Source organism: Peromyscus eremicus, chromosome 4 (genome assembly GCF_949786415.1).
Source record: "Peromyscus eremicus chromosome 4, PerEre_H2_v1, whole genome shotgun sequence".
Lineage (NCBI taxonomy): Eukaryota > Metazoa > Chordata > Mammalia > Rodentia > Cricetidae > Peromyscus > Peromyscus eremicus.
In genome coordinates, this window is record NC_081419.1 from 20,514,225 (window position 1) to 20,530,863 (window position 16,639).

The following is a 16,639-nucleotide window of genomic DNA, read 5'->3' on the forward strand; positions in this document are numbered from 1 at the left end:
TGAGGAGCATCTAGGTTGTTTCCAATTTCTGGCTATTACTAATAATGCTGCTTTGAACTTAGTTGAGCAAGTGTTCCTGTGGTAGGATGGAGCATCCTTCGTGTATATGCACAGGAGAAATGGCCATATTAGTTTTTAAAGTTGCTGTACAAGTTTGCACTCCTACCATCAGTAGAGGAGTGTTCCCCTTGCGCCACATCCTTGCCTGCATGAGCTGTCAGTTGTGTTTTTGATCTTAGCCATTATGACTGGTGTAAGATGAAATCTCAGAGTAGTTTTGATTTGCATTTTGCTGATGACTAAGGATACTCAACATTTCTTTCAATGCTTCTTGGCCATTTCAGATTCCCCTGTTGATAATTCTCTGTTTAGATATGCATCCCATTTTTAACTAGATTATTTGTTTGTGCCTAGTTTCTTGAATTTTAATATATTTTGGAAATTAGCCTTCCATCAGATACATGGTTGTTGAAAATCTTTTCCCATTCTATAGGCTGCAGTTTTTTTCTTCCAATTTTAATGTCCTTTGCCTTATAGAAGCATTTAAGTTTCATGATGTCCTATTTTTTAAATGTCATTCTTAATGTCTGTGCTAATGGTGTTCTATTCAGGAAGTTGTCTCCTGTGCCAATGTGTTCAAGGCTATTCCTCACTTTCTCTTCTATCAGGTTCAATGTATATGGTTTTATCTTGAGGTCTTTGATAAACTTGGACTTGAGTTTTGTGCTGGATGATAGATACAGATCTGTTTGCTTTCTTTTACATACAGTCATCCAGGTACACAAACACATTTGTTAAAGTGCTTTCTTTTTTCATTTTTCCATTGTATAATTCTGGCTTCTTCATAAAAAAACCAGGTGTCTATAGATGTGTGGATTTACATCTGGATCTTCAGGAGCCTTTTCCTCTTCTGGGCTACCTTGTCCAGCCTTAATATAAGGGGAGGTACCTAGTCTAGTTGCAACTTGATATGCCATGATTGGATAATACTCCTTTGAATCCTACCTTTTCCCAAAGGGAAATGGAAGAGGAGTGGATTAGGGGGAGAAGAGTGGTGGTAGGGAGGGACAACGAGAAGAAAAGGCAGGGTAAACTGTAGTCAGGTTGAAATATATGAAAGAAGAATTAATTTTAAAAATCATAATATTTATAAACACACTATTTCAAACAAATAAAGAAAAGATAAAGGTAAAAGGAAAAGCAAAATAAACCAAAGGTACTGAGCAAGTATATAAGACATTTTCTTAATTAGATTATTTAAGGTGGGAAGACCTGTACTTAATCTTTTAGTTGTAGTCCACATAACATAATATAGAAGAAGCAAGCTTTTCTTTTTGTCTGCTTGACTCAAATGTCACTGTCAAGTTTGTCTTCTCTGTTGCTGTGGCCAGGATTAAATCAAACTTTTTCAGGATTCCAAGACAGACTGAAAACCAGCAACTCTCCAAGAATCCTCTCGAAATCTAGATTGGCATTAAGAGACATCTGTCTTCATGGACTGAACAAATATGAGAGTCTGACCTTTCTGTTGTGTGAAAACCATTGTTAGAATACCTAGATATATCATGTGAGTAAATCTAATAAATCCCCTTTAATATCAGTTCTACCAGTTTTATTCCTTAAGAGATCCCCAACAAATACATCACCTTAGGGTAAAAGGATGGAAAAATTATTCCAAGAAAATGGAACTAGGAAACAATATCTAAAAAATATCCAATATCTAAAGGTTGGATTTCAAACCAGGGCTAATTAGAACAGATAGACATAAAGAGAAACATTCATTCTTCATTAAAGAAAAAAATTAACACACAGGATCCTAAACACGCTTCCACCAAACATAGGAGGAACACCAAATTTCATTTAAATAAATACTGCTACATCAAAAACAGCAGATTAAATCTAACACATTGGTTCTGGGTCAGTATTCCACCCAGTTCTCACCAAAAACAAGGTGATTGAAAAAAAAAAAAAAGAACAATAAAAAACTAAATAGAGAAATCCTGTAGTTAAATGAAATAATAAATAAAATGGACCTAACAGATATCTGCAGAGCATGCCTCATAAACACCAAATAATACATTATTTACAAAAAGCCCATGGAGCTTTATTCAAACTAAACTGTATATTAGGACACAAAATAAGTATCAACAAACAGGAAAATTGAAATCACATCCTATGTAACCACAATGGGATAAAGCTAGATAGCAACAACAACAGAAACTACAAAAGTTACAAAAAAAAAAAACCCTCACAGATCCTAAACCACCCACTACCAAATGATAATTGTGTCAATAAATAAATCTAGTAAAGGTATGAAAATTTCTAGAATAAAAGAAAATGAAAATGCAACATCAAATTCTATGAGACATAATGAAGAACTTCAAGGAGGAAAGTTTACAGCACTAAATAACTACATAAGTAAGTTTGAGAGACGGAAAATTAATAGATTAACGGTGTACCCAAAGCCCTTCTAAAAACAAGTAAAAATATCCTCCTAAAATAGATTGGGAGATATAATCAAAACCATGGCATAAATTAATGAAATAGAAAGGAAAAAATGCGATACAAAGAATCAACAAAACAAGTTACTCCTTAGAAAATATTAAAAATTAGTGAAAACAAATAGAGAGAAGATGCCATTTAACAAAATTAGAGGGAAAAGGGGAGACGTTAAAACAGAACAGACACTGAAGAACTTCTGAGAATCCTAAGGACATACTTCAAAATGTATATTCAAACAATCTTGAGAAATTAATAGAAGTTAATTTCTAGATATATATAGCTTACCAATGATCAATCAAGATGGAACAAATACATTTGAATATATGCATAACATCCAATGAGATACAAGTAGTGTTGAAAAATCACTTAAACAGTGCCAGGGACAGTGGGTTCAGCACAGAATTCCATCAGACTTTCCAAGATGAACTAATACCAACACTCCTCAAACTATTCCACAAAATAGAAAATGAAAGAACACTGCTAAATTGTATTCATGAAATTATTATTGAACTGATACAAAACTGTCAAAAGACCCACTGAAAGAAAATTAGAGGCCCATGTCTCTAATGAATGTGGAAACAAAGGTTCTCAAAAAAAAATACTTTCAGTTGCATTTCAGAAGACATCAAGAAAATTAATCACAATTATCAATTCTGCTTCATCCTAGAGATGCAAGAATGGTTCAACATATATATATTGATAAATAGACTCAAGTACATTAAGTAGACTCAAGGATAGAAACAACATGATTATCTCAACAGATGTAGAAAAGGCCTTTAACAAAATTGAACATCCTTTCAGGCTAAAAGTCCTAGAGGATGTTGGAATACAGGGCACACGTTTCAGAATAATAAAGACAATATACAGCAAGTCTATAGATAACATCTTGAGAAATAGAGGAAACAAAGAACTTCTACTAAAATCTGGATTAAAACAAAGATGTGTACTCTTCACTCTTGCTCAATATAGTGCTTGCAATCTTAGGTAGAACAGTAACACAAGTGAAGAACATAAAGAGATACAAATATGAAATGAAAAAGTCAAAGTATCCTAATTTGCCGATGATATGATTATATATACAAAATATTCTAAAGTTTCCACCAGAACTCTCCTACACTCCATAAACACATTCAGCAAAGTAGCAGTTACAAAAAAAAAAAAATCAATAGCCTTCCAAAAACAAAAAAATAAGCCTACCAAGAAAGAAATCAGGGAAACAATTCCATTCTTAATAGCCATGTGTGTATGAGAGAGTGTGTGTGTATGTATGCCAATCTACCAAGTAAGTGAGAGGTTCATACTATTAAAACTTTAAGATACTGGAAAGTAAATAAATAAATTGAAAAAATAATATAACATAATATGAAAAGGCATCCCACACTCATGGATTGGTTGACTTAATACAGTAAAAATACCCATCCTACCCAAGTCAATCTACGTATATAATGCAATCCTCATAAAAACCTCAAAACAATTATTCACAGAAATTGAGAAAAAGTCATATTTCACATGAAAACACAAAAGATCAAATATGATCAAAATTGCCTTGAACAATAAAAAATGCTACATTTTTACCATCCCAGCTTTTAAATCACACTATAGAATTATATTAACAATATCATCTTGGTAATAACACAAAAACAGACTCATTGTTCAATATAATAGAACTGTAGACCCAACACTGCACATATTACTAACATTTTTATATCCACCCAGTTTTTTGATAAAGAAGTCAAAGTACACATGGGAGAAAAGACATCTTCAACAAATTGTGCTGGACAAACAAGATAGCTCCATATAGAAAAACAAAACTAGTTCTTTGTCTCTTACCACGCACAAAACTCCAAAATCATCAACAATCTCAATACAGGATTTGATACACTGAATGCAGTAGAGAGAATGTAAGGAATAAACTTGAAATCATTGGCACAGGAAAGGTCTTTCTGAACAGGACACTAATACACTCAGAGCAACAATTAGTAAATTAGATGTCATGTAACTAAAATATGTATATCAAAGAATACCAGAATTTGAGTGAAATATCGAACTATAGAATGGGAAAATATTTACTAACTATACTTCTTACAGTTAATACATATAATATACAATGAATAAAAAACTAAATACGAAGAAAACAACCAATTAAAATGAGGAATGGAATTGATCACAAAGTTCTAAAAAAGGAGGAGATACAAATAAATGACTGAGAAATGTTCAACATTCTTAACTATCAGGTAAATAAAAATTAAAAGTATTTTGAGATTCCATCTTGCCCCAATTAGAATGACTATAACAAAAAAAAAAAATTAAAAAAATGGATGATAGTGTTACATGGTTATGGGAAAGTACTGGTGTGCCACTATGTAAATCAGTGTGGAGGTTCCTCAGAAAGCTAAAAGTAGATATATCATATGATCCAGCTATACTACTTGTGCTGGTTTAAATGAGAAATACACTCCATGGGCTTATGTATTTGAATACCCAATCTCCTTTTGTGGTGCTGTTTAGGGAGATTTTGAGAGCCACTGCCTTGCTGGAAAAATACTTTACTAGGGGAGAGATTTGAAATTTCCTAGCCTTGGCCCATTTCCATATTGATCTCTTTGTTTCTTGCTTGTTGAGATGTGATTAATCCTTAAACTTCCTGCTGCCATGCCTAGAGCTTGCTCCCATGCCTTCCTACTTTAAGGGTCTCTTACCCCTTGAAAGAGGTATTTCCAAATAAACTCTTTCGTGAGTTAATTTAGGGCATTGTGTTTTATCACAGCAACAGAAAAGTAAGAAATACAGAAGTCAGTACCAGAAGTCAGGTGTTAATGTAGAGAACTTGACCTTGATGTTTGGAGGCATTTCAAAGACTTTCTAATTTAGACTAGAAAAGTGATTGAATTGTATAAGCAAACCTTAATGGGGCATTCTTGTTGCAGACACTCCTGGTACAGAATCTGTTTTTTGTTTTATTTGTGTTTGTTTTATTTTATTTTTTTAACCATTTCCTGAGAACTTAGCTAAGGGTAAGTTGAAACATAATAGACTAATTTCTTCCAAGGAGGAACAAACTATGAAGGCAATATCATATTGAGTCTGTGCCACAGTTACAAATGATTTCCCTTAGGCAAGTCAATATAAAAAAATAGCAAGTGCAGTAGGAAGAAATCCAGAAGATAAAATTTCAAGAGGAAAAGAACACAAGGAAAGTTAATGTTGCAGCCAAGGCTGTGGTAACAGGGTAGTTGTAATTCTGAAACTGGTTAGTGCCATTAAGAAGGTAAGCTCATTCTGCAATAAAACTAAGTGAAGGGTACCTTCAGTGAAAGGACTCACAGAGCTAAGCTTCTAATTTTTGAAAAGCAACTTAGGAATTTTACAGCTCCAGGAAAACAACTGAATACTGCAGCTTCTACAAATAGGATTAAAGGTTCTGAGTATTTATTCCTTCTGGTAACATTATCCACATATTTCCATAAATTTAGAGGCATGGACATCTCATAAGTAAGGGAGTCTTGGCTTCTTCCTCTGTATTTCAGACAGTACTGAGGCCAGAAAACACAAGGCATGGAAGCACCTGTTACTCTCTGATAGGCCTTTGATAGAAAATGTGAAAGGGAAGCTTGGGTGACAACAAAGACCCCACGATGCTGGAGGTACCAAAGCCACGAGACATTTCCCAAGAAGAGCTCCATACAGAGAGTTTAACGAACTAAAGAGAAAGATATGTGATGCACACAACAAACCTTGAAGGATTGAGCCATCTATCTGTTACTGGAAATGGAGCTATAGGATTTGATATTTACCTTAATGGGTTTCAGTCTTGTTTTGGTCCAGAAGTTCCTCACATTACCTCATTCCTCCATTTCCAAACAGAAATGTATGATTGAATGCTGAAAACACGCAATTTGCTTTTTTTTGTTTTCACAGAAGATCACTTTAAGAGGTTACCTTGAGTCTCTGAAGTAGAGACATGGTCATTTATACAGGGCTGGTGACAGAAATGATTATTGTGCATTTTAAAGTTGGACTAAATACATTTTGCATCATAATAAGCCTTTTGGGGGAACTGAGTACAAAATAGTTGTTTGAGTTAAGACACGTTCCCCATAGGTCCATGTGTTTGAATACTTGGTCTTCATTTGGTTGTTCTGTCTGTGATATTTTAGGAGGTGTGGCCATACAGAATGAAGTAAATCATGGGTGAGTTTTGGGATTTCATAGTCCTGGACCATTTCTAGTTTTGTCTCTCTGCTTCATGCTTGTGATTAGAGTGTGATCTATCAGATTCCTAATTCTGCTGCCATGCCTGCCTCTTCTGCCATGCCTACCCCTCCCCCCATGGTGGACTAGTCGATCTTTGTGCTTCCAAAAGAGGTAAGACAATGTAAAGTTTCATAAATTGCTTTTGATCATGGTGTTTTATCACAGCAACAGAATAGTAATTAATACGCAACTCTTGGCCATATTCTCAAATGAATCTATATCCTAATACAGAGATACCTGCTCATACATGTTCTGTAATGCTCTATTCAAAATAGCCAGGAAATAAAAAAAAAAAAGCATCAAATATCCTTCTACTGATAATTGAATAATGAAAATGTGGTATCTTTACATAATGCTTTATTTTTTCAGTTGTAAACAAAAATGAAATGGAAGAACTGGAAACAATCACTCCAGCTGAGGTAATCCAGAACCATTTAAGATATATGGTCCACATAATCAAAATTCTATTAATCAAAAATATAGGTTTGAAACACTGTAAAATTACACAAACTTCAGTGAACAGTACAATTTCACATTTCTTCTGCTTTTCCTTAATATCCAGAAAAACCCCACCCTCCATCAAAGAAGGACGGGTGAATTCTGGGAATGTATCTGTCTTAGCACTTACGCAGGGAAGGAAAGTATGCAAAAAATAGAATGCACAGTGTTAAAAGCCATGGGTCGCAGACAAGATCTCCTCTTTTTACTTGCCCTTAAAGAGTATTTTTAACTCATGATAACCTCATGAGGAATCTCAGTGGGTAGTCTTTTACAATAAGAAAATATTCAGAAAAAAATGGGAATATTATTTTGAAGGCTAATATTTTATTTTATTTTATTTTATTTTTTGGTTTTTCGAGACAGGGTTTCTCTGTGTAGCTTTGCGCCTTTCCTGGAACTCACTTGGTCGTCCAGGCTGGCCTCGAACTCACAGAGATCGGCCTGGCTCTGCCTCCCAAGTGCTGGGATTAAAGGCATGCGCCACCACCGCCCGGCTAATATTTTAAATGAAAATAAGATAAACAATAACTTACTCTCAGTGTCCATAATCCAGGAAGAGCTGACATCACAGACTAAAGTCCACCACAGCTCTCCATCTACTTCCATTATGTTCTACATAAGCATTGCACATAGTTGTGATAACTAAAGTAATTATCTTGTCTTTACCATATATCCCAGAGTGTTAATATCTGAAAATCGACTCTTCACAAGTTCACAATTCTCTTACTTGAATCCTCAAAGTTATTTTTATAAGAGCACATCTATGTTTATTTAAATATGATCTTTAAAAACTGTACCTTTTTTACTTACTTGTAGATGCTTTACCAAGTAGTAGTGATTAAAATACAAAGCAATTCAACGTTCCATTGCAGATACTTGATTTCAGTAATATCCATCACAGACATACAAGGATGGTGCTAAGCAAACATCATAACAGTTGAAAATACAAGTGAGGAGAATCCTGTATGAAAATGCTCACCCAAAGTCTATTTATGTGGGATTTTATACAGTAAAATCTGACTAACCACACAATTTTTTTCCAAAAGTAGCTACTAGGAATCTGAATTTAAATTCTACACTTATTACTTAGTTTTTTCCTGTAAAATGCTAATACTTATTCTCTTCTTATGCTACTGCAAATCTTCAGTCTGATTCATAGAAAAGTATTCACAGGCTACTATTTTGACATTTTACAGAGTTAAATATGCTTGGAAAGAATGAGGAAAAAAAGCATGTCAAAGAATTTTTTCAAACAAAAAGTAATCACAGAATATGAGCTAACTGGTGATATTTTAGGAGAAAACAACTACATCATCTGCACCTTTTTGTTAAAGTAAATTGGTTCCTATATCGATTCAGTTTACATTCCTAGTAGACAAAAAGCTATTTCCTCTCAGTTTACTACAGATCTCTCCAGAGTCTAGGACATTTGGCAGGCTACCTGCCTCCTTGTGTGGGCTTCCTGTTAGCTTCTTGCAACACATTCTAAATCTCAGTCTGTTTTGTGAATACAGGAAAAAAAATCAAAAGAAGCATCAACAAATGACTGCTCATCCTTCTGGTGGGCAGACTGTCAACCAGTAAAGGTCAGTGAAAGGTTGGTAACCTGAATATCCTAACATTAAGGGGTTGTTTTACTTTCTTTCTCTCTTTCACAAGTATGCACACACACACACACACACACACACACACACACACACACACACACACACACACACAAGTATACAGAGACAGGCAGCTGTCCCGGCCGCACAGGGAGAAAGTGTGAATTTCTCAAAACAAATGCATGAGAGAAAAACATGCTACAGGAATAAAGAGCATAAACTACAGGAAAGTGGTACCATAGTGGAAATATTATTGAAATAAAGTCTTCTTTCTACATAGTAAATAATTTTCCACCTTACCAAGCTTTAAAAACATTCATTTTCATTATAAAAAGACGTGAGTGCTTAGAAATATATGATAGGAAATCATTACATTTAAGAGTTTCCAATTGCTAAAACAAGAATTGTATTGGGCCAGCTTTTAAAAGAGAAACATGGAGCTATGCGACTGTGTTTTAAAGTTCTAGAATTAGATCATCAACCACAAACTCCACTGGGAGATGTATAGCGTGTAAGGTGTCCAGATATGTTATATTATAATGATGCCTCAGGATGTTAGGGAATTTTTAAAAAGGAATAATTCAGAGTGAAATAATTATAAGATGAGAAACAGTAAGGAAAGATGCCTTTTTGTAGGCACAGTCACTTGGATCTGTGAAAATCTGACTTCAAGGGGTCCCATGTATCAGTAGACATTTCAGAGCAGAATAGGGGTTGGATATACATGATTATAAGATGAGAAACAGTAAGGAAAGATGCCTTTTTGTAGGCACAGTCACTTGGATCTGTGAAAATCTGACTTCAAGGGGTCCCATGTATCAGTAGACATTTCAGAGCAGAATAGGGGTTGGATATACATGAAAACATGGGCTTTTACAAGAATAAAGACTCCGTACTTGAACTCTAGGGTTCATGTATTTGAGAAAAATCTCAGGATGTTAATGGATACAAACAGTCCTTCTGTTTTCAAACAATAAAGTCCTGCTATCAAGTTTCTCTAAATATCTCCAGAGAGAGAATCTACAACAATATTTCAGTATCCTCCTTAACACACCAGCCTCTAGCCCTCCCATATAACTGCAAAATTAGGAGGTTCACAACACTTGTTTGCTATTCAAAATATAATGCATCAGTTTGTAACTGTTATTAAAATATAGGAAATATAGGTTTAAATCACTAAGTAGATGTGAGCATTCATGTGCCATCCTATTAAAATTTCCCCATGCATTATTGTGGAATAAGCATTTGCAATGTGCTATCTTAAATGTAAATTGGAGCAAATCCATAAATGATTGAGTAAAACTATCATGTATTATATCACTCCAGTTACAGGCATCTGTTATGGAGTTGAGTTTCAGTCCTCAGCCTCATTCTAGGACCCAAAGCTTAAGTACAGTTCAACACATAACTGATTATAGGATGAATGCAGTCCTCCCTCTGGGTTTTGTCAAACCTAATCAAAATGATCACCCACGCAAAATCTTTACAGCACAGGTTTATTAAATGTTTTGTTTTTAATTTACTAAAAGTTTTTAATAATTATATACAAATGATCTTCAGCAAGAAAATGGATTAATTACCTGTTAAAAATATTTATATTCTGAAACAGTCAATATTAAGTCTCAAAATAACAGAAAATATGATGTAACTTTTGAATTTTTATTTATTTTGTGTGTTTCTATGTGTGCGTTTATGTTTGAATGGCTGAGCACACAAGCCACTGTCTGAGGAAAGTCATTTATCTCCTGCAACCTTGTGAGATTTAGGGATCAAACTCTGCTCATCAGGCCTGTAGGAAGTACCTCTACCCACCGTGCCATTTTTCTGGTCCTATGCTATGCATAGCATAGCTTGCTATTCATATATACATGGTGAAAATAGTTCCTCATTTCTTATGTATTCGCTCTGTATTTAGACCTACTGATTTCTTATTTTCCTAAGGCACAAACAACCTCACTCAAATTTCCTGACCATGTATTAAAGAAAAAAAATCAAAGCACATGCCAATCCATCCTATGGTTTTGGTTGAATATGCTCAGTGTCGTGATGGAATAATCACACTGAAGAGAATAAAAAGCTACTGGAGAAAGATCAAGCCTTCTTAGTATGATCATCACCAGCACTTTTATTTCTGATAATTAGTCAAGCAAAAATTTTTTGTTGAATTATATCTTCTATCAAAAACAATATCATGTTCAAGTTTCAGAATTAAACTATAGAAATCACACTCTAGCCAGTAAGTAATTTAAATTTAATACCTCATCCTATTTGACTTTATTAAAAGCCTTGCAGAAGACAACACAGCTAATCAGCTAGTGAAATTAACTCACTTACCAAAGCCCATAATAGGGGGATTGGTGAACAGTATGGGTGGAGACTTTATGATTAACTGTGCATACCAAGTGGTAACTGACAATTATAGAACACTATAATAAGCTACAATGGTTGTGTGTTGTTAAGACAGTTTTATGGAATTGTACTAGGAAAATTACTTAAGATCTTCATATTTGCTCTTCAATGTAAATGGAATTTCAGATCCTTATGATTTTAATTATCTTTACAATGAGGAATCTTTGTAAATGTACTTAAACAATTCTGAGTCACTCAGAAGTCCTATATTTATTTTGCACAAATTTCGTCTCTTCTAATCAATTACTAGCTTAAATGCTTTCTCTTCTATGAATGTCAAGTTTACATATTTGTGTACAAAAGGGATGAAATTAGTATTTAATAAATGTTGATAAAAAAGTTGGACTTAAGAGTTGCTTTTCATCTCATCTTGGTCTTGACACTTCCAAAACAGGATACCGATACCTTGCAGTAACTGATGACTATATTCTTCATTCTAAATTTTTAAGAAACATTGTACCAGAACATAATTGCAAATATTAACATTTCAAAAGCAATTTTCACAATCACAATCATCTATTAAAATGGAGCCAATATTTTATTCACTTTCCTATTCTTTCATTATGTTTTGATTTACCCCACAATTTCTCTAAACAGCTCATCTTTTGCATGTCGTTCCGTCTTACCCTATGCTTTCTGTAAACAGCTCATCAATTACATGTCCTTCCATTTTAATCCCTGCTTTTATTAAGCAGGCCATCCACTCTATTTCCTTCCATCTCAGTCTGTTTTCTGTAAACAGCTCATCTAAATTTGTTAGGACTCTCAGAACACTGGAGCAAACGTGTCCATGTCCACTTGCTTCTGAGCTGTGATGAGTTTTTTGTTTGTTTTTTTTTTTTTTTTCTGTGTATTTAGCTCAGACTATGGCACCAGTGCATGGAGCCGACCTTTGTAGCTGTGAAGCACTCACCACAGTTGGCCTCATCAGAGGCATCTGCGCAGTCTGGGTCCTCATCGCAAACCCACAGCTTGGAGATGCAATGCTTTGTAGTCTTGCATTGGAAATAGTCAGGAGAGCAGCTGTTTTCAGCTTAAAAAGAAAAATATCTATTATTAATGTGCAACATTCAGCATAAATGGGTATTCTATTTATAAAAAGCTGTTAGACAAGTGCTTCAGACAGTTCAATGAAAACTTCTCTTTTCATTAATGGGGTACTGAGCAGAGGAAACTTAAGTTTTAATTCCTGTAATGTGCAACCATTGGCCTCCCTCACTGGAGATAGAAAGAAAAACATATTTTGTGATGATACATGAATAAAATCAGCCTTTGTTAATGAGCTTCAGATTATGTATCTGGAAAGCACTTTTTAAGATGGAGAATTCAGTCTCCCAAAATAACTTTTAAAATATTTTTAGAGCTCATTCTTATTCATTTTATAAGACAAATGACTAAACTTGAAAGATTATAAATGAATGAGGAAATAAAAAGGCATAATGTTTAATAAAAATCCTCAGAAATTGTGTGTAGTTTTGAAGGGAGTGGTAAAGGCTTGACTCAGACTGTAAACTGCATCACTGTTCTGGCCACTTTAAGGACCCCTGCTAGGGTGGACAGCTGTGGGAACTGGTCCTAACACTATTCAGAACACAGAGTCTTAATCAAATTGCTGGATGGCTGCATATTATTTACTGATAAAAGTTTTAGAGGAAAAAGTCAAACTACAGCAGGATAGAAATATTCACAGCAGTGTTGTTGAAAACCTGAAATTTGACAGGTGCTCCATCCTTTGGGTTCTCTCTCTCTCTCTCTCTCTCTCTCTCTCTCTCTCTCTCTCTCTCTCTCTCTCTCTCTCTCTCTCTCTGTGTGTGTGTGTGTGTGTGTGTGTTTACATACATGAACATATGACTGTCTATCCATTCCTCCAGGTGGAATATAGTACCTTGCCTTCTTTTAAATGCATTTGACATTTGGATGAAGATGGGAGTATAATGTCACAAGAACAAAAATAATTTACTATTATTCTTTCAAGTAGATTTTAGGGATTACTATGTGAAGCATCACTTGTAACTTACTTTATTTTTATATTGAATAATTTTAACAGGTATTTCATGGGAGAAAAATCCCTAATTATAATGGAGCGGATTTCCCATAACTCATTAATGAATAGGCCTAAAGTACCTATACTTAATAGCAAGTAAAGTCAGTTAATGAGAAAACATCTTGTAATCAACTGCTATGATGTTTGTTGGATGCTTTGCTTTATAATTACATGGTGAGCACATCCTGTCCATGTCTGCCACAATCTCCAGGAAGCTCTTAAAATAAAGATTATTCGTATCTTTTTATTTTTCTCTTTGTTTTATGTAGAACTTAAATAATGCATTGCAATTGATACAGTTTAGTCATTTCTTGTCCATATTTTTTCTCTTGTTTCTCTACACTGCATGACTTTATGAAGATTAATGTTTATTCATGTTTCAGTTAGCATTCTACAGTTCAACTGGACAGGACATTCCATGTGACTTACGACAGTCCCTTTCATCTTCCTCGTCACCACAATCATCTTGTCCATTACATCTGAGGTTTACTGGGATACATTTCTGGTTCTTGGTACACTTGAACTGACCTGGCAGACAGACATGTGTGTCTAAGACAAAAAGAAGAAAATAATGTGACCTAAGATCCACATCTGAATTTAAATCAGTGTAGTCATGAAAAGTCAAGGCTTAGATGTATATGCCCCAGTTAGGACTTTCATCACCTACCACAGTTAAGTTCATCAGAATTGTCTCCACAGTCATTCTCCCCATCACAGATGAAAGCAGGCAGTGCACAGAGTCCTGTTCCACACTGAAATCGGCCTGGCTGACATTTAAATTCAGCTGGGAGAGAAAGCATGCAGGTATTGTAGATGGCAATCTAAGTTCCTGTTGTCTTAAACAGAAATTTTCTCACAGTATTATTGGTATTTTGCACTGAATATATCTTGAGCATAAAGAAAAAAACCTCATATCTAGAGGTCTATTAGAGCCTGGTGAACATCTAAGTAATGGGCAACCCTGATGTCCTCCCGACCTGCACTTTATAAACTCTCCTACCAGAGAAGCAAAATATCAACATGCAAACTATAACTAAAACAATTAACTTAAGGGTTTGGAGGTAGTATCACAATTGGTGAAATGATGAATAAGCTCAAAGACTTGAGTTCAAATCCCAGAGCCCATGTTAACAGGTGTTCGTGGTAGCCCACACTTATAATCCTGGTGCTGGGACAGCAAATGCAGGGTGATTCCTAAGGAATGTAAGCCAGGAAACACACACATCACCAAGTTACAGGCTAAGAGTTCCTGTCTCATTTGAGGAGGAAACTCAACATTGATCTCTGAACTCCCCATGCACATAACACACATGCATTTGCACATACACATACATGCATACATACACACAAACACACACACACATACACACACACACAAACATACACACACACACACTCACACACACACACACACACACACACACGCACAACCAGTAAAGCACTAAATAATGATCTCACTTCATTGCTAGGCTGTTGCTAAACTTACTAGAATACAGAGATTTTACTCTAGTTCCATTTCTTGAGGAATCATTTCTTCTTGCTGCCTACAAAGTACTTGTGGCCTCGGCATATATTCTTTAGTGCTAACTGAATATTTCCTGTGTCCATCACATTTAGAACATGCTTTTTTAAAAAATATTAATTGCATTTTTATACGGCAAACATTTTGCATAACATTTACATTATTACAATAAACTCCTCATAAATCATAGCATTTTTCTCTTGTAATACATTTTGCTTATATATAAGGAGTAGTTGAAAATACAGCAAAAGATCTACTGAGATATATTCTGTGTTAGGTGCTCAGTAGATCTAAAAATCTGCAGATTTTTATTTATAAAAATTATAGCCCTTCACATGACCAACAGTATGGCCATTCAAAAATAGGGGAACTAAGAGTTGTTGATATTACCAATTCAGCTAAAGAGGTTCCATTTTCCATAGGTAGACACCAGGTTCTGACTCAGACCTGACTCTGAAACTGTCACACAATTCATATTACTCATAATGAAGCACTATTTTTGGACTCATGATTCCCATGGATTATTAATTACTGACTGCTAGCTTAATACTAGCCTCTTTATTAGCTCAAGTTGGAATAAAACATAATTGAAGTTTTAAACTTGATTCAGGAAACATATTATATTCTTAATTACAGTATTGCTGAAATTTTTAATTCTCTAAAAAGTAAATCTTAATGTATATTTTACTTCCTTAATAAAAAATTCCAAAATGTTTTCACCCATAGAGTTTGTTAACTGCATTTGATGTTGGACTGCAAGATACATACATATTCCACTTTTGTTTCCTGTTAGTTCATGAATAATTTTCTTTATTAATACTTTTGTTATATAAACATCCCTCCCAAGAAAAGGGTTACAGTGATTAAATGAATGTTTAAGAAATAACTTGGGGAGCTCAAGAGATGGCTCAGAGGTTAAGGATATGGGTATTCCTCCAGAGGACCTTGGTTCAGTTATCAGCAGTCTCATGGCAGCTCACAACCATCTCTAGCTCCAGGGGATCCAACATCCAATTTTGGCAATCACAGACATTTCATGCATGTGCGATACAGACACACATGCAGGAAAAACACCCATACACATTACATAAAAATGAATAAATCTTTAAAAAGTTGATTAAAAAAAAGAAAAGAAAACTTGGAAGCTACTGTGATGTTAATATGTGTCTTTGGAATGATTTGAGTGTGTTAGAAAATTGAACCAAATGTAATTTGAACTTACAGTGACAGAATTCCTGATCATTGTGTTCATATAAATCGCACTTTGTAAAATTTATTATGTGTGATACTTGGATCAGGCCTCCTAAGAGCATCATATCAAATGTAATTTCAACTTGCAATGACAGAGAATTCCTGATCTCTGTGTTTATACAAATAGCACTCAGTAAATTTTCAAGGGTGTGATACTTGGATCAGGCTTTCTTGCCTTCCTAGATGAAGTTACAGGCAGTCAGTACACACAAATTGTGATGCTGCAACTACTCAAACACAAAGAAGAACAGGGGAGATGGCTCAGCAGTTAAGAGCACTGGCTGCTCTTCCAGAAGTGCTAGGATCAGTACTCAGCATCCATGCTGTGGCCCTCAACTCTTTGCAACTCCAGTTCTAATGGATACAATGCCCTCTTCTGGTCTCCACAGGCACTGAACACATGTTCTACACATGGAAGCAAAACACTCATACATATAAAATTTTAAAATAAAATATTTATAAATTATCCAAACCCTTCACAGTTTTATATATGCCACTTTTAAAGCACCATGGCTCTGAAAGTGCTGCCACTAGATACTTAGGGATTTAATC

The 16,639-nt window shown here is 34.8% G+C and overlaps 1 protein-coding gene across 1 annotated transcript in view; it reads right to left on the bottom strand.

The window, feature by feature from the left end:
• Lrp1b (LDL receptor related protein 1B) overlaps positions 1–16,639 on the bottom strand; it is a 1,617,914-nt gene that overhangs the window by 211,440 nt on the left and 1,389,835 nt on the right. The window contains exons 64-66 of the mRNA XM_059258831.1: positions 13,982–14,098; positions 13,744–13,863; positions 12,184–12,303 (exon numbers count right to left, since the gene is read on the bottom strand). Of these exons, the coding sequence (XP_059114814.1) occupies positions 12,184–12,303; positions 13,744–13,863; positions 13,982–14,098 (357 nt within the window). The remainder of the gene's footprint in view (positions 1–12,183; positions 12,304–13,743; positions 13,864–13,981; positions 14,099–16,639) is intronic.